Genomic DNA, 22,854 nt, shown 5'->3' on the forward strand with positions numbered 1-22,854 from the left:
TGTGTTTTAAGTCCATGAATGTCTTTTTCATTTTCTCATTTTGCATTTTATATATTGTGCTATGTATTTAAAAGAAGGGGGTGTGTAAAAGGATGACCCTACTGTGCCATCTTTGTCGTCTTTATATTAATTTGTGTATTAAATAGAAGTTGTGTATTTTTCTTTATTTGCAGCAAGATTTACTAATTAAAATGCCAGTATATGCTTATTTTTATTTTTTTCATGTGACCTACTTTTTTTTTTTCCTGAGGAAGATTCACCCTGAGCTAACATCCACTGCCTATCTTCCTCTTTTTTTTTGTTATGTGAACTGCAGCCACAGCATGGCCACTGACACACAAGTGGTGTAGGTCCACACCTGGAAACTGAACCTGGGATGCTGAAGTGGAGTGTGCCAAACTTAACCACTAGGCCAAGAGGGCTGGCCCTGACTTAAAAAATTTTTACTAAACATAGCATGTATAAAATTGCATGTCACTAAATGTGTCTTTTATTGGATCTGTAAATTTTCAGAGATACCTTTTTTATGGGAAAGCAAGATAATGGTTAGAACAGGCTTCAGTCAGATATACCTGGGCTTGAAACAAGTTCTAATGGTTAATGCTTGTGTGACCTTGGGCAAAATAAGATATCAATTTCTACTTAATGGAGTTGTTATGAATATAAAATGAAATAACATGTATAAAGTGCTTAGCACAATACATGATGCATAGTGAGTGCTCTGTTAATAGTAATTTTTTTTAAATAAAAAGGATCCTATCCATTCAAAATCAAGTGCTATCAAGTTCTATTTTTCTCTCCCAACTTATATACCCACCTTGTTACCACATTGGAGCATATTCATGTTAACTATTGCTGCAAAGCAAGCTGCCCCCAAATTTGGTGGCTTAAAGTAATGATGATTTATTATTTCTCAAGTTTTGTAGGTTGGTCTTACCTGGGCTCATTCATGTCTGCATTCAGCTGGAGGCTCAGCTGGACTGGAAGATCCAAGATGGCTTCGGTCACATGTCCAGCAGCTGGTGCTGGCTGTCAACTGGGATATCAGTTCTTCTCTGTGTGGCCTCCTATGCTCCAGTAAGCTAGTCTGGCTTCCTTACAAGGCAGTCTTGGGGCCATGTTTACAAAATAAAACATCAGTTTAACACAAGGAAGGTAAAGCAAATGATTCATAGCCAATGATCACCTTGACAAGTTGTAAACTTCAGAGAACAAAAACACAAGGAATTTGTGTTAAGTTCTCTTGCGTTCTTTTCCATAATATTAAGGATCAGCCACCCCAGAGTGGTATCTAGGTGTGGATGAGGCTTCTTAGGGGTAGTTCCTTAAGTACCGCAACTAAAATACAGTACACTTCTTGATCTGAAGACCTGTGAACTAAAGACAAGTTGTTTGCGAATGTAACCACTCAGCAACAGGGCCGGCCCCCATTTTTAGGATTCTTCTTGAAGCTCTGAGAAGAGCTGTGGAAATTTATCAATACTGTTTCTAATAGTATTAAGTAAGAAAAGAAGTTATTGTGGCAAAAATATCTCAAACAGGAAACCTTAACCTTGAGGTCTGTGAACACCTGACATTTGTGTATTGGCTCAGTTACTGAGAATGTTCACAGCTCTTCTCAGAGCTTCAAGAAGAATCCTAAAAATGGGGGCCGGCCCTGTTGCTGAGTGGTTACATTCGCAAACAACTTGTCTTTAGTTCACAGGTCTTCAGATCAAGAAGGGTACTGTATTTTAGTTGCGGTACTTAAGGAACTACCCCTAAGAAGCCTCATCCACACCTAGATCTGATTTGGATGATAGATCTTGGGCTTTGAGCTGATGCTATAATGGGATAAAATTTCTGGAAGACTTGGGAGGAGGTAAGTGTAGTTTGCATGTGGGAGGGACATGAATCCTTGGGGGCCAGAGGTCAGACTTTGGTAGCCAGCTTCCAAGATGACCTTCCATTATCTGTACCTCCTAATAGTCACATCCTGTGTAATCCCTCCCATGTTGTATCAGAGTTGATCTGTGTGATCTAGGAAATATAGCAAATGTGATAGTATGTGACTTCTGAGGCTACGTTATAAAAGACACTGACTTCTGTCTGGGTTGCCTGCTTGTGCGTGCATGTGTATGCTCTCTCTCTCTTTTGAATCACTTGCAGCATTTCCTCCAGCCCCAGAGAAGCCTTTAGATGACTACAACTTCTTGTCTGCAACCTCATTAGAGACTCTGGCACCAGACCCACCCAAGTCAAGCTATTCCTGAATTCCTGAGCCTCAGAAACTATGAGATAATTTTGTTCTTTTAAACCATAATAGATAACTAATATACCATTTATCATAATCTTGTTTCTGCTGTCATATTAAAATAACAATATTTGGAGGTTCCTGTTGAATGAGATTTCCTCTATATTATACATTCAAAAGTACATATTTTTATCAGAATATTTTATTTCAAGAGTTAACACTTTTTTTCAAAAAGTAAAAACAATATAGTTACTTCCCTGAGTATAAAGAACTAATCCTACAATAAAAGACAATTACAAAATTAAGCCATTAGAGGTACATAATTCTCTGCATTCAGTTATACTCTATTACAAATTTATTCTTAAAAAATCTCATGTATTTTGGGACTTTAATGTTTCAAACAAAACAAAACAACTCATTTTGCACTTGTGATGTTAAGGTATGTCTGATCTGTCTTTATCAAATTCCAGAGCAATCTTTAAAGCAGTGCTATTGAGGCCAACAGATTGCATGTTACATATGATAGAAACAACTATTCCTCTTGGGGGAACCTTGTTATGTATAGTTTCTGCATCCAGTTCTTCAGGAAGGACCAGCAGGACACTACTGGCACCCACTGCACCTCCAGTATGCGAGGCATAATGCCGTTGCTTCCTACAAGAACCATATGTTTGCTTCTTTTCCACAACACCCCATGCCATTGCATATTTACCCTCTTTATCCCAAGACATCTCTGTGTTAGGGACTGGCGTCCAAATCATAACCATTGTTTCTGGTTTGAGATATCCAGGTAAAAGATTTTCATTTGAGTTCTTAAACAGCCCGACTTGATAACCATACAGCATTGCATTCCCAAATTTCAGAAGGTCACCCACTGTAGACAGAAATCCACCACCAGCCCATTTATAGGAGTTATCCACGTAAGGTGTGTTGACAAGTCGTCTCTTTTTATTGTAAACATAAAATCTAAAATGAAATAAGAATGGTCATTAAAAATTTAATAGTCTATTATTGACTTTACACATGAAAACGAACAGGAAAATGTGTACATGAGACAGATTGTATTGCAATGTAGTGATCATACATTCTGAGAAACTAACCATTAATTTTCAGTATGATTCAGATCCTGATGAAACACAGATAACTGGGTAATTAAAGCAAAGAAAGCGGGTTGTTTTTCTGTTGACATGGCTCGCCTATGCTGAGGGTATCAAACTTTTAATACCTGCAAAAATGTATTGATTAATATTACACACGATATATTTGCCCCAGGCGTATGCAGAGACACCTGTCATTCAGTAGACATTCCCAGTCCTTGGGCTCGGTGAATCATGTGCCATGTGAGTTTTATAACGAAAAGTGCACACAGTGGGATGTTCAGGAATAAGGTTAATATATAAAGAGACTATATCTCCTGCTAAAAAACCATAGAAAAACTATGTAGAATGATATGATGTAGTACCTTCTTGGTGTAGTGGCAGAAGCTGGAGTTAGCAAGCCTCAGTTTGAATCCCAACTCTCACCCTTACTAGCTATGTTTATTTTATTTGATTAACAAACACTTAGTTCTTACTATGTGCCAGGAATTGTTCTAAGAACTATATAAATAAGAACTACTGTATTCTAGTAACAATGTTAGGAGGTAGATATTATTATAATTCCTATTTTACAGATGAAGAAACTGAGGCACAGAGAGTATAAGTAACTTGTCCAAGGTCACACAGCTTGTAAGTGGCAGAGTTGGATTCAAACTGAGAGGCAGTCTGTTGCCTCTCTGTTTCTGCATCCTAATTTGTAAAATGGAGACAAAAGTATCTACTTTGCGCTTAGGAATACATGTTTAAAACACTTTGCATATTTCTGGTAGGTACTTAATAACTGGTAGCTGTTATTTACTCGTGCACTCAACAGTCATTGATGGAGCACTTACCATGTGTCAGGTACTGTTTGGACGCTGGGATAAAGCGTTAAACAAAAGAGACAAAGTGCCTGACCTCATGAAGTTTCTATTCTAATATCGGGAGACTGTACCATAAATATTAGTAAATGAAATGAAATTACAAAATAATTACACAAAAAATGAAACTTGGCTCATGAGGATCCTTTCCTTTGAGAGTCATAATAAAATGGTGCTCTTAGGTTTTCAGTGTGCTGACTGTCTCACCTCTAATGATCTTCATTTTCATGCTACCTTGGGCTATTCATAAGCACTGTCAGACCTCAATCTCACCATCAATTTAAACTGTTTTATCTCTAAGGTCTCAAACTCAGAAATTTCTTCCTATGACAATGATTTCCAATCCTTCCAACTCTCCACCTGAACCTGCTCTCTGCCCTCACTGTGACCTCCATCTATTCTCCTTGACTATGACCAATTTTCCTAGGTCTTTCAGTTCCTACTGATTTCACCTGATTTTCTGTTCCAGCCTGAATTATATCATCAGCCATTTCAGCTATTTCAGCTGTGGTCTCACTAGCACATTTGGGTTCCTCACTCTCGTGACCTTACATTACACCAATCCACCAATCCTGAATAAATCCAGGTACCCTTCCCTTGGTTCCTTATCTGCCAAGAAAGGCTGTGGAAGTTCATATAACAAAGCTGAGCTGACTGATATCAGTTCATACTTTTGCTAAGGGTCTCCACTGCTGTTAGCATTCTTTCTGGTTGTTCCCTGGTATATAGTGGCTATTCCCAACCTCTTCCACTCAGTCCTCTACCCTAGCTCAGGCCCAGTCAACAGATAACTATATCCTTTGTTTTACTGAGGACATTGAGGCCATTTAGAGTCAGCTAGCAATGCCCATCTTTATCTTAAAATGTATTTACACCATCATCCATTATTTTTTCCTTCTCTCTCGTCACTTAAGAAATTTTCCTTTTGTTTTTAAGACTAAAATTCTACTACCTGCATTTTTGACTGCTTCTTTTTTGCCTCTACAACCTTGTTCCTCCAGTTACACTTCCTAGATTACTTTATCTCCTTGAAGTCCATTCTTCATGCAGAAGCCAGAGATTGTGTCTCCCTCTTTTCCTATACATTTGAAACCCTTCGATGGTTACCACTGTAATGAGAATACAGCTCAATTTTTTACTATGGCCTACAACACACTCAATGGTCCTCAACAGAGACAGTACCAACTTCCTAAGGGAAATTTTTGGAGGCATTTTTTTAGTTGTCACAATTATTAGAGGGCTCTTACTGACATTCAATGGATGGAAGTCCAAAGGTCCTAAATGTCCTGTGATGTATGGAAAAGTCACACCACAATGGGTACATTCTCCCATATCCTGTAACACCTTCAACTATCCCACCAGATATTCATATAAGTAAAAAATCTGTTTGCAACTAGCTGACCCTAGAACCTCTCCATTTCACATATAAACACAATGTACTTTTTGCACATTTTCACTCTGCAATGAATTTTTCTTGAATGTAACCATTGTGAAAACTGAAGAAAGACCACACTTTATTTTGTTCACAACTTTAGCCAGAGTTGGCCACCAAGGGCATGAGTTGAAGCATCAATACAATACACCTGTATTGGTCTACACTTACAGTTGTCACAATTACAATGCTTTTATGTATTAAATAGTTGCATCTGACCTTTATTATGACTCCTAACGTTGTCATGAGTAAACTTTAACATTTTGAAATATCATTTATTTATTATAAATTACATCCTTTTTCTTTTTTATATTTTAGTTAGAGTATTGAGTCTAGGTTATATGATCTATGACTTCCATTTCAGGATATTAAAGGAGGTGTTATAAAATATTTATTAAATTAAGGGGCAGTGGGCCTAATGGCATTGAGACTTACTGTCCAATATGATTTAGCCCCTGCTTACCTCTTTGATTTTATCACTTACAACATTTTGCCTTGCTTCTTTCATGCCAGACTTATTTCTGTATTTGCAACAAGGCAAGCTAGCTTTCCTTATCATTCATGTCTCAGCTCAACTGACATGGCCTTAAATGAATTTTTTTTTTTTTTATAAATTTATCTCACTAATAGTGAGCTTGTTTTTTTTTTTTTTAAGATTTTATTTTTTCCTTTTTCTCCCCAAAGCCCCCCGGTACATAGTTGTGTATTCTTCGTTGTGGGTTCCTCTAGTTGTGGCATGTGGAACGCTGCCTCAGCGTGGTCTGACGAGCAGTGCCATGTCCGCGCCCAGGATTCGAACCGACGAAACACTGGGCCGCCTGCAGCGGAGCGCGCGAACTTAACCACTCGGCCACGGGGCCAGCCCCTTAAATGAATTTATTTTAAGTAGATCCCCTGACGTCCTCTCCCTGTCACTCTATATCTCATTGCCCAGTTTTATTTTTTAATATAATACCTGAAATTCTTAGTTTACATGTTAGTCTGTCTCTTCCTGCAGAATGCAAGTTTCATAAGAGCAGGAACCTTATCTACCTTGTTCATTGATGATTCCCCTACCTAGAACAGTACTTGCCATCCACTAAGTGCTCATTAAACATATTGAATACATCAAAGCATCATTTGCTCGCCAAATATTTAATGGAGACACCTTGCAAGGCACTGGAGAGAGAAGTAAAACCAAACACTGTGGCTGTTCTCTCAAGGGGCTAACAGTCTTGCTGGATAGTTCTTAAATGTCAAAGAACCAGATGAATCGCCTGAGGATTTTGTTACAATGCAGAGTCTGCTTCAGTAGGTCTGGGGAGGGCCTGAAATTCTGCCATTCTAACAAGTTCCCTGGTGATGCCAATCCTGCTGGTCCCTGGACCTCACTTTGAGTAACACGTTGGGGGATGACTAGCAAGACAGAGGTGAGGAATCAAGAGCAAGCCTTGATGAAATAGCTGCCCACAGAGGCCAGCCTGGGAAGCAAAGTAGTTCAGTTTGGCTGAAGCAGAGAGCCTAAGGGGACAAGTGGCAAGAGATGATGCTGGAGGAATAGACATGGGATGTGGGGTAGGTCACAAAGGACTTTCTGTGCCATGCTAGGAACTTTGACTTCTTCACCTTAGTTCACAAAATGCTCTAGTTTCCTATATCCTAAGGAAAAAACCCCTTTTATCTTTTTATCCTTGTTACAGCTTCCAGCTACCAGTCCTTTCTCTCTCCTCATTTTACTGCCAAACTACATAAAATAGTCCATGCACTGTTTCCATGCACTCACCCTCTCCATCCATTCAGTTCCTTAAAATCTGGTTTCTGTTCCTCTATCAGTGCAAAACAGCTGTCTTGTCGGTTATGAAAGATTTTCTAATTCACTTTTTACAGTCCTCATCCTATTTGCCCCCTGTCCCCTGCCCATAGAGAGTCAATTTTGAAAACCCCAATTTTATTTAGGACAAGAACGTATTCAGCTAAAAACTAATTTTCCTGTATCCCTTACAGCTAAGTGTGGCCTGTGGCTAAAATTCTGGCCAAAGAAATGTAACTAGTATTTTGGGGTGGGATTCTGGGGAAATGTCTTAAATAGGTGACAGACACTAGGAGGCACTATTTTAAAAACACACATATACATAGAGAGAAGTGATAAAGATGATAAATATTTACTCTTGGTATACGATAACTCTAAAAAGCCTTGGTCAGGACAGTATAAACATATTTAATTTATGATTACGATCAAGGAGTTGGAAACTTTGGCTGGAAATTTTATTTGCTGCAAAATGATGCCATAAAACAAATGAATAGAAATATATGCATTTGCTAAGTTTTACTTCAAGGTTTTTAAATTTTTGTTCCTATCTTTGAAAAAATTCCTTTTACTCCCTGAACTCCCTCAAAAGCTGATGCCTTTAAGCTCTTTTAAAATGATTATTACAAAAAAAAGAATCAGAGTTCTAGAGGCCCAAATAGATATTGTATCAAGTAAAATAAAAACAAAGCAAATGGACAGAACATTTTCCTAGGTGACAATATTTCCTTCTTTTCATGCCCTATTTTATTACAGCAGCCCATCAAAGCTAACTAAAATGAATCAAGTACCCCTGTAGCACCATTGGGGACCACCAAAATCTAAAGAAAAAGCCCAGAGCTGATAGGAACCTTGAACAGCAGAAATGGAAGTCCATGGCCTTTTTTCAAAAAATGGGAGATAAAATGAAATTAATTCATCATCATATGCCATATTTTGATTTTTGTGCAACTTGTAAATTAATCGCTCATTAAGAAACAGCAAATGATAAGTGGCTTGTAGTGTGTACATTCATAGAGCCTTAATTTTCAGTTTAGAAAAGAGGCTCAATGATTATACATAATGTCTTCTCTCCCTCATATATAAATCTAGGCATTCATTTTCAAATGCCTAGATCAAAATCAAAATAAGGTCATGCATATATGCCATCTTTACTACACAATCTTTTTTAGATTCAATTGACAAACTCTTGTATTTGTCAATATCTCTTATGCTTTCCAGTAGAATATAATTGTTGGATCTAAAACTAATAAACATCAGAGTATGAAGTGGTCAAGAACTATAGGCCATTTAAAAAATTAAAATTCATTGCTTGCTGCTAACCTAATTTCTTTTGGATCCAAAAAACTCTCTTTCGGGCTGATTTGCAACGCACATTAAACCTTTTAAATAAGCTGGTAATTTAAAAATGGTAATTTAATTAAATACAACATAAGATTGAACAAAACTAGTGTGGGGATAGGAAGATAAAGCTAAAAAAATTCCATCATTTCATCTATTTCAAGTACCATTAAGCCATTTAAAGTATGTACTAATGGAAATACGCAAGCTAAAAGTAACAGTTGATCTGTTAAATGTGTTAGCTTTCTAACAAATCAAATAATAATAAGAGTAAAATGGAAAGAAAACACCATAACCATAAAACTCATATTAGTCATTAGCCTCAAGATTCTCTCCCAACGTCCCTTTTACAAATTACTAATAAAAGTTATGATAAAGTTTTAGTTTGATACATTCCAATGAAATGACTTTCAAATTTCTACAGTGGAGAAATCTGGCGGGTACCATTTCAACAAAGTGATTAAAATTATCATCACCAATAATGGGACAAACTGACATCATGTGACTTCTGAGAGACATGACAACTACATGTAATGTGTGATCCTGGACTGGATCCTTGACCAGAAATAAATTTTGTTCTTTTCTTTTGCTATAAAGGACATATTGGGATAATTGGCAAAATTTGAATAAGGTCTGTAGATTTGATAAAAGCATTGTGTCAATGTTAATTTCTTGAATGTCCTTGTTTTTAGAAAATATATGTTTAAGTATTTACAGGTAAAGGGATACCATGTCTGCAAGTTATTTCCAAATGGCTCAGAGAATGGTTCAAATGTAGACAGATAAAGCAGGTGTGGTAAAATGATAACATTTGGGGAATCTGGGTGAAAGGTATACAAGAATTCTTTGTACTATTCTTGCAATTTTTCTATAAGTATGAAATCATTTCAAAATAAAGTTAAAACAAAAAATAATAAAAGGTAAACAAGCAAACAAAGCATTAGCTAAAACATACAAGAAAGAGATGACTGAAGAGCAAATCATAGATAGTCATGATAGGTGCAATTTTTGGTTTAATTATTTACGTGCTTAAATTATTATTGCTGTCTTTTATCTAAGGATCTTTGGGGTACTCTACAAATACATTTTATTTCCTTCACTTTATAGATGGAAAAACAGACATGTAGAAAAGCTCCCAAAATGCGGCAAGTTGCTTTTGGAATGAAGAAAAGGAAAATCTGACTTTTAATTGATAACATAGTGTTAAGATGTGATATAGCTAGACACACCAGAAGGTATTCATTTACCTTGCTCTATTGTAAATCACTGGCTCATTTTCTTCCTGCACAGTTGTCAGCATATCCAAGTCATGGAATATTTTCTGCATATAGTCCAAATATTTATATCCTGAAGCTCTTTCTACTATGGCTGCCAGTAGGGTATAGCCAAAAGTTGAGTACAAAAACTGACTACCTTGAGACATCATTGCAAGGGGAAAAAAAAGAAAATGCTTCATTATTATTTAAAAACATGTAAAAGTTTCCCAATGAAAATTGCCATACCTTAAAACTGGAATATTTTACTTCAGCTTTTAGAAAAACATCATGGATGATATATTAAATTTAGTCAATTTTGCAATGGCCTTACTTATCCCATGTCTCTAACATAAGAATAAAATGATGACCAATATACTTAAAATTTCATATGAATCTATTCCTTTCTATGATAATGAAATAAGCAAATAAATCCTACCTCAAAACAAAACAAAAATCTGTCAAAGTAGCAACAAAACAGGAAGAGAAAGAAAAGCAAATACGGTTTCTTGAGTCAACTGTCTTGTTCTTAATATACTACTACCCATTGTTTAAGGCATAATTAGTTGAACATGCTATTTTAATAAAATATATGTAGGTATAAGAACCTTGTTTCAAATACATATTAAAATACAAATACATATTCAAATATATATATTTTTTCAAATATATACCTTTGAATCATTTTGGATTCTGGAAATGTAGATTGTATGATCTGTATTAAAAATGGATAGGAACCTTATTTTTTAAGACAAAATCCATAATTATATTCTTTGCCCTTATAAAACTATACCTATATAATATATATTCACAGTAAAAACAACTTTAAAAATGAAAATGGAATAAAAGTAAATAAATCTATGGTAAATTTAAAGATATTAAGTGATTTCAGTAGGCATCGCACCAAAAAATATACAAAAACAAAGAATTATTTTTACAGATCAGCTTTTTGGGAAATAAAATTAAGTTGATGAACACTAATTTAAGGAATAAAGTACAAAATAAGCTGAGCAATTTAAATTCTAACTAAATACTAAAATGTTAGCAATACTTTATTCTGTCCACTTTGTCCAGATTTTATTTGGAGAACTATCATTCCAACATTTCTCCATAATTTTTCCACAAACATCTTGATACTGAACATCCTGATACTGAGAATGACTGGGTAGCCACTAACGAGGCTAAATCTAGACAACTGGCCACCTAGATGCTAGGCTGTGTGAGGAACCACAGACAAAAAGGCAAGCGCTGCACTGACAACAAAATCCACGCCACAATCACCCACCACATCGAATGCACTCAGAGTGGTGTCATTTTGGATTTTCTGAAAATTAATCCTTCAAATAATGATGACTTCATTAAGAGAAGGAATTAAAACTCACCAGGTTTAAAGAACAAAGGATCGTTTTTAAATAATCTGAGGGATTCAATTGAATTTTCAAACTTTTCTTTCAAATATAATTCGCCTTGTTCAAAATCATTCTTTTTCTTGCCAGGCTTTGAATTCCGGCCTTTGGCTTCATTATCCTGCTCTATCTTAGCTTTAGCAAAGTCATTCTTTTCATTACTTTTGCCTCCTTTTTCTTTTAACTCTCTCTCTTGGTCAGATTCCATCGTCCCTTTCATCATCTTCAAGGCTTTATAAGCTTTCTCTTCTTTCACCTTTTTCATGTCCTTTTCATAATGACGGATTCCACTTAAATGGGAAATCAATAATCTTGTTGTGACAGAAACCTAATTGTAAAAACATGAAAATTCAATTACATGATTAAATTGTACAATAAAAAGTTAGTAGCCTTGGAATAATGCATCAGGAATTAATATTTTCCATGTTAAATTGCTGCTGGAAAAATATATCATATACAGATCTTTAGCCTTAAATTTCAGAAAAATACCCACTTGATTATCATCTGGATTAAGAAAACTTAATCCATTAACAATTATTAAAAACAAACCAAAGAATCCTATGAAAGTGTAAACCATTTAACATGTCATTAGTAAAATGAACTGTGAGTTTTGTTACCTTTTCACCTTCATACTCTTTTTCCGGGAATTCAGGAACATAATGTTGTACTGGGACATCAAGATCCAGTTTCCCTGCTTCCCACAATTTGGCAAGGGCAACCATGGTGAGGCTTTTGCTGATACTGGCAATTCTCATAACTGTCTCTGGTTTGCATGGTACACGGTTCTCAACATCAGCATAACCTAAACCTTTGGGGAAAAAAAAAGCAAAAAGTCACTATTAATTGACTTCATTGTCAAAGGAGTCTTGAAAAACTGAAATAATACTATCTTAAAACATCCTGTGTATTTATCTAAAGGAAAAGATATTCCACTCTTATAAGTGAATTAAAACTGAACACGTAAGCGATGAGTGTCTTAGCGACACTGACAATAGTAAGTCTAACAATTTAACCTTATAGCTAAACTGAATTGTACCATGTGCACAATAGTAATTTTCTGATTCAGACACTAATTTTTCTTAGCTTAACTAAACAATTTAGTTATTCTACATTTCAAATAAATTACTCTACCTTCTTCAAAGAAAACATCATTCTTCTTCAGATTATATTTATTCTCGATTTTTTAGTGAGTTTCCACTGAATTCATTAAAATAGTCACCCAATAAAAATGAATGTGAAAAGATGTCCCACAAATCCAATCTAGCTAACCATCAATTTAATTCAGTTACAAACTAGAAGAAAAACAATTTACCACTAATTTAAAGCTCCTTCTAGAAAATTTTTTAGGTTTGGTTTCACCTTCTTGACAGGCTGAAAGTGTGGAAATCTAACTTTGAGATATAAATAACTGAGATTTGAAAAGAAAGAAAAGGTATAATGATTGTTTTTAAACTGTTAAATGTGGATTATGCTGAAAAATATCTACATAAAAACAAAGCCCTCACCCATAAAGCTAACATTTCATTCATTTTTGACTAAAATATTTCCATGAATTAGGTATCACAATTAGACTATACTTATACTTGGGAGAAGAATCATTTTTCTTTAAATTCAAAACCCTACTGCTCCGATAGTAAGGAGTAAACAAGTACTACTTTCTTTAAATGATGTCTGAAACAACATTTCCTAAAAGCACAGTTCCTCAAAACCTGGGATGACCAGTTGGACCAATTGGTGTGCAATGGAGATGTAAATCAAGTTATAAAATATGCTTTGATAAAAGTATCATAAAATGATTAGAAATCCTCCTCCCAAAGTTTCTAGCTTTTTCTTTGAAAAAGTAGCGGACATTTCTGCCTCCTCAAAGAAAGTAATAAAGTAGATCGTAAACTCATTAAGGACGAGGAATCGTGTCTCTCTCCAGTACTTAGTACAGTGCATATTACAAACAGGGGACTCAATGAATTGTTGACTGAATTAAAAAAGAAAAACACAAAGTTCTCATGCTTTATCTAGTCATCAGGGTTATCTACAAATACGCAGTTAACAGATGGTTCTATACACAACTTTCAGAATAAATCCAGTCGTTACAGAAAAGTAAAGGTAGAAACAAGCCATCTTGAGGACTCCAATTTACTCATTAGAGTCACATTTTAAATCTTCTTGTTTATAGAAAACCTAATTCTTCATTGTTAGACACGTTTTCTCTACAATACGTGTGGCTTGAAGTAAACTGAACAGCATTTCATGGGATTCACGCCAGGCGGTAAAACATCAAGATTTCATTCACCAACTGGCACAAAACAAGCCACTAAGTAACACTTTCTGAGCCCACCTTCGGACCAGACTTCTGTTCCATCTACAGAGACTCCAACCACTATGCCCGGCGCGCCCACCTCATCCTAAGAACGAAGGAGAAACAACTGACAGTTCAAAGACAGCCCAACGCCCCCGCCCCTCCGCCACCGATTTCCTCCGGAGCCCCCAGACCCCGCCCCCTCCGCTCGGCCCCGCCCCTCGGCCCGGGCCCGCCCCCTCCGCTCGGCCCCGCCCCCTCGGCCCGGGCCCGCCCACCTCGCCTCCGGCCGGCCGGCCGGGCGCTATTGGTGAGGGGTGTACGCTGTCGGCACACGGAGGGGGAAGGGGCGGTCCCCTAGGCGGGCGGTGACCTCCGCCTCGACTTGGGCAACCCCCCAAGAACGTCTGACCGTGGCTGTGCGGTCAGGAAATGGGAAGTGTTTCTCAGAAGCCGACCGCGGGCATCCCACCACCCGGCTGGGGTCCGCTCGGCCCCAGGAAACGACCGTCGAGGGGCCCCACTCCGAGGTGACGCCGGGGGTGGGCCGCCGGCTGCCCGGCTGCCCACGCCCCCTGTCGCCGCACCTTGATCCGGTGCAGCAGGTCGCGGCTGCTCTCGATGGCTCTGGCGAAGCGCCTGGAGTGGGGCGGCGCGGGGGTCTGCGGTGACCACGGGGCGAGGGACAGCTCCTGCGGTGGCAGCGGCTCGGTCTGAGGCGACGCCTCGGGGTCGGGGGCTGCGGGGAGAGGCGAGGGGGCCGCGCCCCTCAGCCCGCCCGCCAGCTTCACCCCGAGCGCCAGCCCCAGCCCCAGCCCGAGGCCCCCGACCCAGCTGGGGCCGAGCGGCGGCAGCCCGGCGCGCTGGTGGGCCCCGCGCCGCCCGCTGCCCCACGCCCAGCCCCTGGGGGTCGTGGCCCGGGCGGTCACGGCTGACAGGAGGCGGTACATGGCGTCTCTGGCGAGCCGGCAGCCTCGCAGCTCCCGCTGGCCGGGCGGGCTGCGGAGGCGCGGGGAAGGGAGGGGACGGCCGGGGAGGGGAGGGGGCGGGGACCGCGCTCAGACTTTAGCAGTCGACGGCCGACGTCCGGAGCGCCGATCGCATCGAGCCCTTCCTCCTTTCATTGTTTTCTCCTTGCCTGTCTCTTTCTGGGTATTTTTTCATCCCCCTCCCCCGACTTTCCCTCTCTGCCTCCCATCAAATCTGCTGTCACCTCATCTGAGAAGACTTCCTAGTTCCCGTCCCCGTGGATGTTGTCGCCACACCTGGACTGCCAGTGCGCACCCCTCCTTAATAACACTTAACGCTTTGTTTCGCTGAACTACTCTGATTCCTTACCGGGCTGTGACCTGTTTGGAGAGCCAGGACTTTTGCTTTTGGATCCTCAGCTCCTGGAACAGCGCCTGGCACACAGCAGCCGCTCAACAGGCATCTTTTTTCCCCTGAGAACTCTCTTTTTTCTCTTTTGCCATCTCCACTCTTTGTCTCATTTCAACTTCTTCCATTTACCTAAGGCTCTTTTAAAATCTCTTACTTCTGGAGGTCTAGCTCTACACCACATCAAACTTAGTAACTTATATCCAGGCCTTATATTTAAAAAAAATTCTTTTGCTGTAAAAAAGTTTTAAATTTGGCACTTAAAAATTTTAATCCAAAAGTAACTCATAAAATTACAGTTAGCTATGATTTCTGACATCTGTACATAATCAGAGATTCTCTTGAAATAAGAAATCTAAACTGTCAACGAATAAGAGGCATAGCAAGAGAAGCAAAAAGTTTATTTGGGATCTCAGGAATTCCAATTCGAGGAGCCTGATAGATTCAGGTAGAAACCCAAATAGTGTCCCGCTAGGGAGTAAAAGTTAGGGGCTTTTAAAGGCAAAAGAGGAAGTTTGTATTACAAAGAATTTTAATTGGAGTTGGAGACAGAGAGCTAGTCTTGGCTAAACATTGATTGACTGTTGATTTTATCTTCAGAAAGTCCACGATCCTCAGTCCTTGTGATCAGGATGTCCAGTTCTCCTGCTGACTTTTCAAACAATGATTTGTAAAACAATTGCTGTTTTGGCCCACTCCAAAGGTTTTGCCCAGTCCAAGGTTGAAGACAGCAAGGCAGTTTCTCTGGAAAGGCTGCTCGACTCCATTTAAAATGGCTCCACTATAGTCAGTTTGGACAAACCTCAAATTGCTACAAAATGTAAAATGTGTAAATCCTAATTGAACAATTAGTTACACAATATTAATTAAAAAATAGATACATATATTTTTGCTGAGGAAGATTTGCCTTCAGCTAACATCTGCTGCCAATCCTCCTCTTTTTTTGCGTGAGGAAAATTAGCCATAAGCTAACATCTGTGCCAACTTCCTCTATTTTGTATGTGGGACACTGCCACAGCATGGCCGACAGTGGTATAGGTCTGCGCCTGGGAGCCGACCTGCAAACCTGGGCTGCTGAAGTGGAACACGCTGAGCTTAACCACTACACCCCAGGGCTGGCCCCAATACAGTGTTAATTTTGAAGATAATTAAACATCCATTCTGATTTTACAATTTTCTATTTATACTTTGATATATATATTTCTTAAAGATTTTTGAAAGCTTGTAGGCCTTAGGTACTGGGACATTATACCCAATGTATAAAATGCTGCTGTCTTTCCTTGCAGGTGGAATAGAGAGAGAGAGAGTTCGCAGACTTGAATTGACAAGCTGTTGTCAGGAGAAGAAGCTGTAAACATCTTGAGCTAATAATTGTTTAATTGGAGGACAAGATAATAATGGTAACCACACCTAGTCAGGAGATACTGGGGCTAAATAATTATAAGGTGCTGAGGCTGCTCACAAAGCCACAACCCCCAAGAGATCAGGGTATCCTAGGACCCACAGGGTTTGGCACTGAAACTCACAGGTCTCTGGAGCAGCACCTGCAGTTAGGGTGGACAGGTGCACTCTGTCAAGATGGTATTGGAGATTGCCATCACAGGGTCCCTACAGGTCATGTCGAAGCACGTGACCGCGAGAGAAAAAATATAAAGAGAAAAATGTGACAGACATAACCAGTGGTGGTTACAATAAGTCCTCATTTTACCATTCTTTTAAAAACTGTATATATATATTTTATGCACTCTTCTGTACCTCTCTTTGGATCAGAAATGGAACAGAAACACAGAGCCACATAGAGAGCAAAAGCTAAGCTCCTGTGGACTTCCACCAGTTTAGAAGCAGGTAGAGGCCACCCAAAGTATGGCTTCTGTGAAGGTAACAGAATAAAGGTTGTCCAAGCAAGCCCAATGCCTAGGAGGCAGCCTGACTGAGCAGGTGGCAGATGTGTTGGCAGGATCTTTACTGTCACCTCGGAGGGGAGCCCAGAGTGCCAATATTTTAGCTGGCTCTGGATTGGGAGCCAGAGAAACTAGATGGAAGAAAAGTAAATCCCTAGACAGGGAGAAGAGTGGGAAGACAGAAAGAAAGAGGAGAAGGAAAGGAAGGAAAAAGAAGAAAGAAAGAGTTTTTCCGCTAAAAATAAACCTGCAAACCAAATTTCCAAAACATATGAAGGAAAATATTTCTAAGAAAGACTGGCAACAAAATCAATAATCAAAAAGTGAAATAACCTCAGACAAATGAAAGCAGTAGAACAATCTACAGGAAAAGAGAAAAAAAAAGGGCATTCTCTGGCTAAAAAAAAGATGAGTCGATAGAAAACTAAATATGTGTTTTTTCAAAGAATTCTCAAAGGGAGAAATGAATCACAATATTCAAGAAACAAACAAGGAATTATGAAACTAAAATAGGAATAAATGAAACAAGAACATAAGGATATGAAAAAGAGCTTATCAGAAATTGTGGAAAATAAAAAATCCTGAGAGCTTTAAAAAGGGCATCTCTTTCCCTCTGGAGTTTGAAGCGCAAAGGCGGTGGCCTGCCTCCGAGGTCAGTTTTTGTTTTCTCTTGTTTACTTTTGCGGGCTAAACTTCTCCAGCTGCTCTAACCATTCTTCATAACTCAAGGTTCCCAGGCCCCAAACTGGCTCTAAGAACTAGACCCTCACTTCCTATCCTCTGGACAGTTAACATTTTTACCAGTTGAATCACAGCATTGGTTCATAATGAATTTGTGGTCAGCAAGCAAGTCTTTCTTTTTTTTTTACATAAATGTTATAGTCAAATCCAGCTTCCCTTCCATATCATGTACTTGCAAAATTGATTTAACATATAGCTCTGTTAACCTTTATCTTATTGGTTTCGAGTTAGTATTTCTATGGTATTTAATCTAAATTCTGGTTTTGGATATATCATAAACCTTTTGACTTTCATATCTTCTTCCAATGAGATAGGCAAAATTTCTGTCTCGTTCAAAGTATTGAATAAGGCTGGACCTCAGATAGAACCCACTGGTACACCAGTAGGAACCTCTCTCCAGGGGGTCAGAGGTCCCGTAGCCAGTACTCTTTTGAGATGGTTGTTCATACAGCGGGGAGCCCGTCATTGCTATTCTGAGACTTGGAGGTAGTACTTTTGTTTCCTCTCCTGAATATTTTCCTTTGTACTTTTGACCTCAGGTTCTTTTAAGGCTTTTGCAGAACCCTACTTTTAATCATCCAACACATATTTATGGGTATCTGCTCTTTGCTAGACAAAGTTGTTGCTGAGGTTACAATGGTGACTCAAAACAGACATGGTCTCAGCCCTCCTGGAACTTACAGGCCGGAGGGTAAGAAAGTCATGAGTCAAATAAACACAGAAACAAATGTAAAATCCCGCTGTAGTAAGTGCTGAGAAGGAGAGATGCATAGTGCGTTGAGAGGCTATTATCGTGAGGTTTGATTTAGTCTTGGAGATCGGGAGAGGTTTTCCTAATTAAGTGAAGGTAGATCTAAGACCTTGGGCAGAAAGAGAGAGGAAGTGTTCCATGCAGAGGAATCAGCGAGTGCAGAGACTCTGTGGTGGGAGGGAGGAGGTTTCACTCATGGAATTAAGAGATGGCCATGGCGGCTGCCATTGAGACCTAAGGCGAGTGAGGTAAGGGATGAGGCTAGGAAGTGACTATTCGGGACCTCCTCCCCGGCTATTTCTTTGGAAGAAGGAATATTCTTCTGGAGCTGCTTCTGGACACAAGTTCTGTTCAACTATATCTCAGTATAGTATATACTATATTATAATATGTAGTATTGTGAAATACTATTTGTTTGTTTGGGTTAACATTTCAAAATTCATTACTCATACCCTGTGCTTTGGTGTGTCGACATCAGAGGTCATAAATATTACTGTTAATCAGCTTCTTGCCGCACCTTCCAACGTCAAGAATTACTAAGTACTTCCTCCTTAATGCTGCTACTTGGTCACAATTACTCCTCACACTATGTGATTTTAAAGTTTTATTTGGGTGGTTTATTTTTTTATCCCTAAAATTTAGATGAGGGTACATTCATTTTGGATAGTAACTTGGGAGTAACTATTAACTATCAAAAAATGCTTATAACTCATGACCCACAACACCACTTTTAGGTTATATATTCTAGAGCTGCGTTTTTCAAAGTATGGCCCTTGGACCACCATCATTAGCATCACCTGAGAACTCTTTGGAAATGCCAGTGCTCCAGGTCCCACCCAGCTCTACTAAGTCAGAAACTCTAAGAGTGGTGCCCTACAATCTGTGATTTTAAAAGCCCACTAGCTGATTCTGATACAGGCTAAAGTTTGAAAACTACTACTCTAAAGAAGTATCTGCACACATTGCATCAGATAACTTTTGCTGTAAAACAAGAACTATTTATTTAGCTCACAGCTTTCCAGGTTGGCAACTTGGGCTAGACTCAGCAAGGCAGTTCTTCTGATTTCCTCTGGCCTCAGTCATTGTCAGCAGTCTGCTGCTGGGTTAGTTGGGGGCTGGCTGGGGTAGGTTGCCCTCAGCTGACACAGCTCAGTTCTGTTCTGTCTGGTCTCTCTTTCTCCAACAGGGTTGCCTGGGCTTGTTCACCTGATGGCTGGACAGAGATCCAAGAGAGAGAAGGCAGAAGCATTCAAGACCTCTTGAGGCCTAAGCTTGGAACTGGCACACTGTCACGTCTGCTGCATTCTATTGGCCAAATTAAGTCCAAAGTCATCCTAGATTTAAGGGGAAGAGAAAAGGATTTTACCTGTTGATGAGAAGAGCTACAAACTCTCATTGTAAAGTGTATGGATATAGGGAGGGTGGAGAATTGTGACCCTGTTTTACAGTCTTCCACACGTGTGCATATAGAAATAATACAAGACTGTTTATTGCAGCATTTTTGATAATAACAAAACATTGGAAACAACCTAAACACCCTTCACGAAGGGAATGGGCAAGTTGTGGCACATCCATACCACGGAATACTGTGTATCCATTGAAAGGAATGAGCTAGGTCTCTTTCTGGGCCGACTAGAAGAAATATAAAGCAAAACTTTTTTTTTTTAAATAAAAAAAGACAACTGAAGAGCAGTTTGTACAGAATAATACCATTTATATATTTTTAAAACCTACACAGCATTACGTATTTTTGATGGGTACATGTATATGCTTGTAGAGGTATTTCAGAAGGTCTAGAAGCACACACACCTAACTTACAGCAGTGATTGCTCTTGGGGAGTGAGGGAGGAGGCAAGAATTCAAAGTGGTGGTCGGAGAGGATTTTAGCTTCATCTGTTAGGTTATTTTTTTCAAAAAAGAATACATATGTATTCTATGAAATTAAAATTAAAAAAATAAAACATAAATTTGGTTGGAAGCCCATTTCAGGGTAAGTCTCTTGTCTGACACATTCTTCCAGGTCTTTATGAGATTCTGTCGTTCACTCAACCACATTTAGTGAAGACTGCTGTGATCTATGCACTGTACTGGGTGCTAAGGGCACTCAATCCTTTGTCAGGTTCCCACCATTTTAGTCTCTAATCAGTTTCTTACCCATATCTTCAAAGTCTTTAGCAAGAAATTCCAGGTTTTTTCTGACCGCATTATGGATTCCCATGTGTATCAGCAGAAACGGGCTGTGACTGGTGGGCTATTACTGTATCTGGATCTGGGAAGATGCATACCTCCCAGTGAACCTTGTCAAGATTAAATGTGGCGGATGTCACCCCTTAGCAAGGATCACATACTGTTTTAACACTGCCATTCATTTTTATCCCATCCCTATCCCCTCTTGCAAAACCCCTTCCTAGCTTGTTTCCAAAGCTTTTATTGAGCAGAGGACAGAGCGTCATATGACCTGTCCATTCTTGCCACAAATGATTGGATGACAGGTAAACCCCTACCCAGGGTCAGCCAAATTGAATTTTCTCTCCCAGAACTTTTTAACAGTGGTACAGGAATTTTGGTCAGTCTTTCTTGAGTGCTTGGGCTGGTGGATCCTGGAGGACCATATGGCCACCTTTTTCCTCAAGTATTGAGAAATAGAGAAAGCTGGTCTGCAGAGAAGGGAATGAGACAGATGTGCATAGATGAGAGGCCATATAATTAGTTAGTTAGACAGACAGACAGTTAATTAAGAATCAGAGCTGCTTTAGTTTGATGGCTTAGGTTCCAGCTTTCAGCTCACCTGCCCCCCAGTACACTTCCTGTTTGGGGCATGTCTGTAAGAATTCCTTTAAACATTCCAATAATCTCCCCAATTCTTCTTTCAGTTTTCTCAAAATTAATCTGAATGGGTTTCTGTTACTTCTAATCAAATAATCCTTCACTATAGCACCATCACAAAGTATGTCTTCTATGTGAGGTGGAAACCTATGCCTTCATGCCAGAGCCTGCAAGTCTATGTGAACACATTACATTCTCTTGAATACCTGGAATTACACTCTGTATGGAAAAAGTCTCATATAAGGGGATAGCTTTGATAGGTTAGAATTTATTACTCACTTTCTCTATTTTCACATTTTTCCACTTCTAAGTAATCTATGGGTCAAAAAGGAAGCCTCAAGGAAAATTTAAAGGATACATTGAATTGAATGAAAGTGAAAATACAGCATATTAAAATTTATGGAGCACAGATAAAGCAGCACTGAGAGAGAAATTTACAGCACTAAATTATATAAATTGGGAAATGGTGTACATTAGGAAAGAGTAGAGGTCTCAAATCAATAGTCTAAGCTCCTATCTAGGAAAAAAAAAGAGCAAAATAAACCCAAAGCAGCAGAAGAAAGGAAATAATAAAGAGCATATATCAATGAAATTTAAAACAAAAACAATAGAGAGAATCAATGAAACAAAGGGCTGGTTCTTCAAAAAGATTGATAAACTCGACACAACTTAACCAAAATATAATTTGAATAGCTTTATAACTACTAAGAGGATTGAATTTATAATTTAACACCCCTGCCCCCCAATGAAATCTCTAGGCCCGGATGGTTTTACTGGAGAATTCTAACAAACATTTAAACAAGAATTAGCACCAATTCTCTACAATCTTTTCCAGAAAATAGAAGAGGAGGGAACACCTTCCCATAGTAGAACCCTGATACCAAAATCAGACAAAGACACTACAAAAAAAGATAGAAAGTTACAGCCCAATACCTCTTATGAATATAGACTTACAGATTCTTAACAAATACTACCAAATAAAATTCAGCAGTACATAAAAAGAATTATACTCTGTGACCAAGTGAGGTTTATTCCAAGGATTGAAGCTTCGTTTAATATTTTAAAAAATCAACCAACACAATCTACCATATTAACAAGCTAAAGAAGAAAAATCACATAATGATATCAATTGATGTAGAAAAATTATTTGATAAAAGTCAACACCTTTTCATAATAAAAACTCTCAGGGGCCTGCCTGGTGGCGCAGCAATTAAGTTCACACGTTCCACTTTGGTGACCCTGGGTTCGCCAGTTTGGATCCTGGGTGCAGACATGGTGCTGCTCAGCAGGCCATGCTGTGGCAGGCATCCCACATAGAAAGTAGAGGAAGACAGGCACAGATGTTAGCTCAGGGCCAGTCTTCCTCAGCAAAAAGAGGACAATTGGTGGCAGATGTTAGCTCAGGGCTAATCTTCCTCAAAAAAAAAAAAAAAACCAGAAACCTCTCAGAAACATAGGAATAAAGAGGAACTTGGTCAACTTGATAAAGAGCATCTCTCTCTCTAAAAACTACAGTTAACTTATATTTAATGGGAAAGACTGAATGCTTTCCCC

General features: G+C 38.9%; 1 protein-coding gene and 1 long non-coding RNA gene across 3 annotated transcripts; one reads left to right on the forward strand and one right to left on the reverse strand.

Moving 5' to 3' along the window:
- Positions 1–2,417: 2,417 nt before the first annotated feature.
- Positions 2,418–14,721, reverse strand: LACTB (lactamase beta). 2 transcript variants are annotated; one of them, XR_011425968.1, is made up of 6 exons: positions 14,292–14,721; positions 13,744–13,810; positions 12,026–12,216; positions 11,385–11,736; positions 9,997–10,158; positions 2,418–3,199 (listed from the first exon to the last, which is right to left on the reverse strand). XR_011425968.1 is itself a non-coding variant. In XM_023616124.2 (6 exons), the coding sequence occupies exons 1-6, from the start codon at positions 14,652–14,654 to the stop codon at positions 2,668–2,670; spliced, it is 1,671 nt and encodes a 556-aa protein (XP_023471892.1). In that variant the 5' UTR covers positions 14,655–14,717; the 3' UTR covers positions 2,418–2,667. The 2 variants fall into 2 exon arrangements, 1 of the variants encoding a protein (XP_023471892.1); XM_023616124.2 differs by having other exon boundaries at positions 9,997–10,162; positions 14,292–14,717.
- Positions 13,962–20,457, forward strand: LOC111767527 (uncharacterized). Its single transcript, XR_002799259.2, has 3 exons — positions 13,962–14,014; positions 16,368–17,634; positions 19,661–20,457. It is a non-coding gene; the product is annotated as an uncharacterized lncRNA (long non-coding RNA).
- The last annotated feature ends 2,397 nt before the right edge of the window (positions 20,458–22,854 follow it).

This window comes from Equus caballus, chromosome 1, assembly GCF_041296265.1.
Source record: "Equus caballus isolate H_3958 breed thoroughbred chromosome 1, TB-T2T, whole genome shotgun sequence".
Taxonomy (NCBI): Eukaryota; Metazoa; Chordata; class Mammalia; order Perissodactyla; family Equidae; genus Equus; species Equus caballus.

Bases quoted from the DNA above. Each gene is read 5' to 3' on its own strand.
- LACTB (XM_023616124.2), bottom strand. From the start codon at position 14,654: ATGTACCGCCTCCTGTCAGCCGTGACCGCCCGGGCCACGACCCCCAGG. The intron at 12,217-13,743 runs GTGGGCTCAGAA...TTTTCCCCAAAG, and splicing joins AACAGAAGTCTGGTCCGAAG to GTTTAGGTTATGCTGATGTT. The intron at 10,163-11,384 runs GTGAGTTTTAAT...TGATGTCTCAAG, and splicing joins TCCTTTGTTCTTTAAACCTG to GTAGTCAGTTTTTGTACTCA.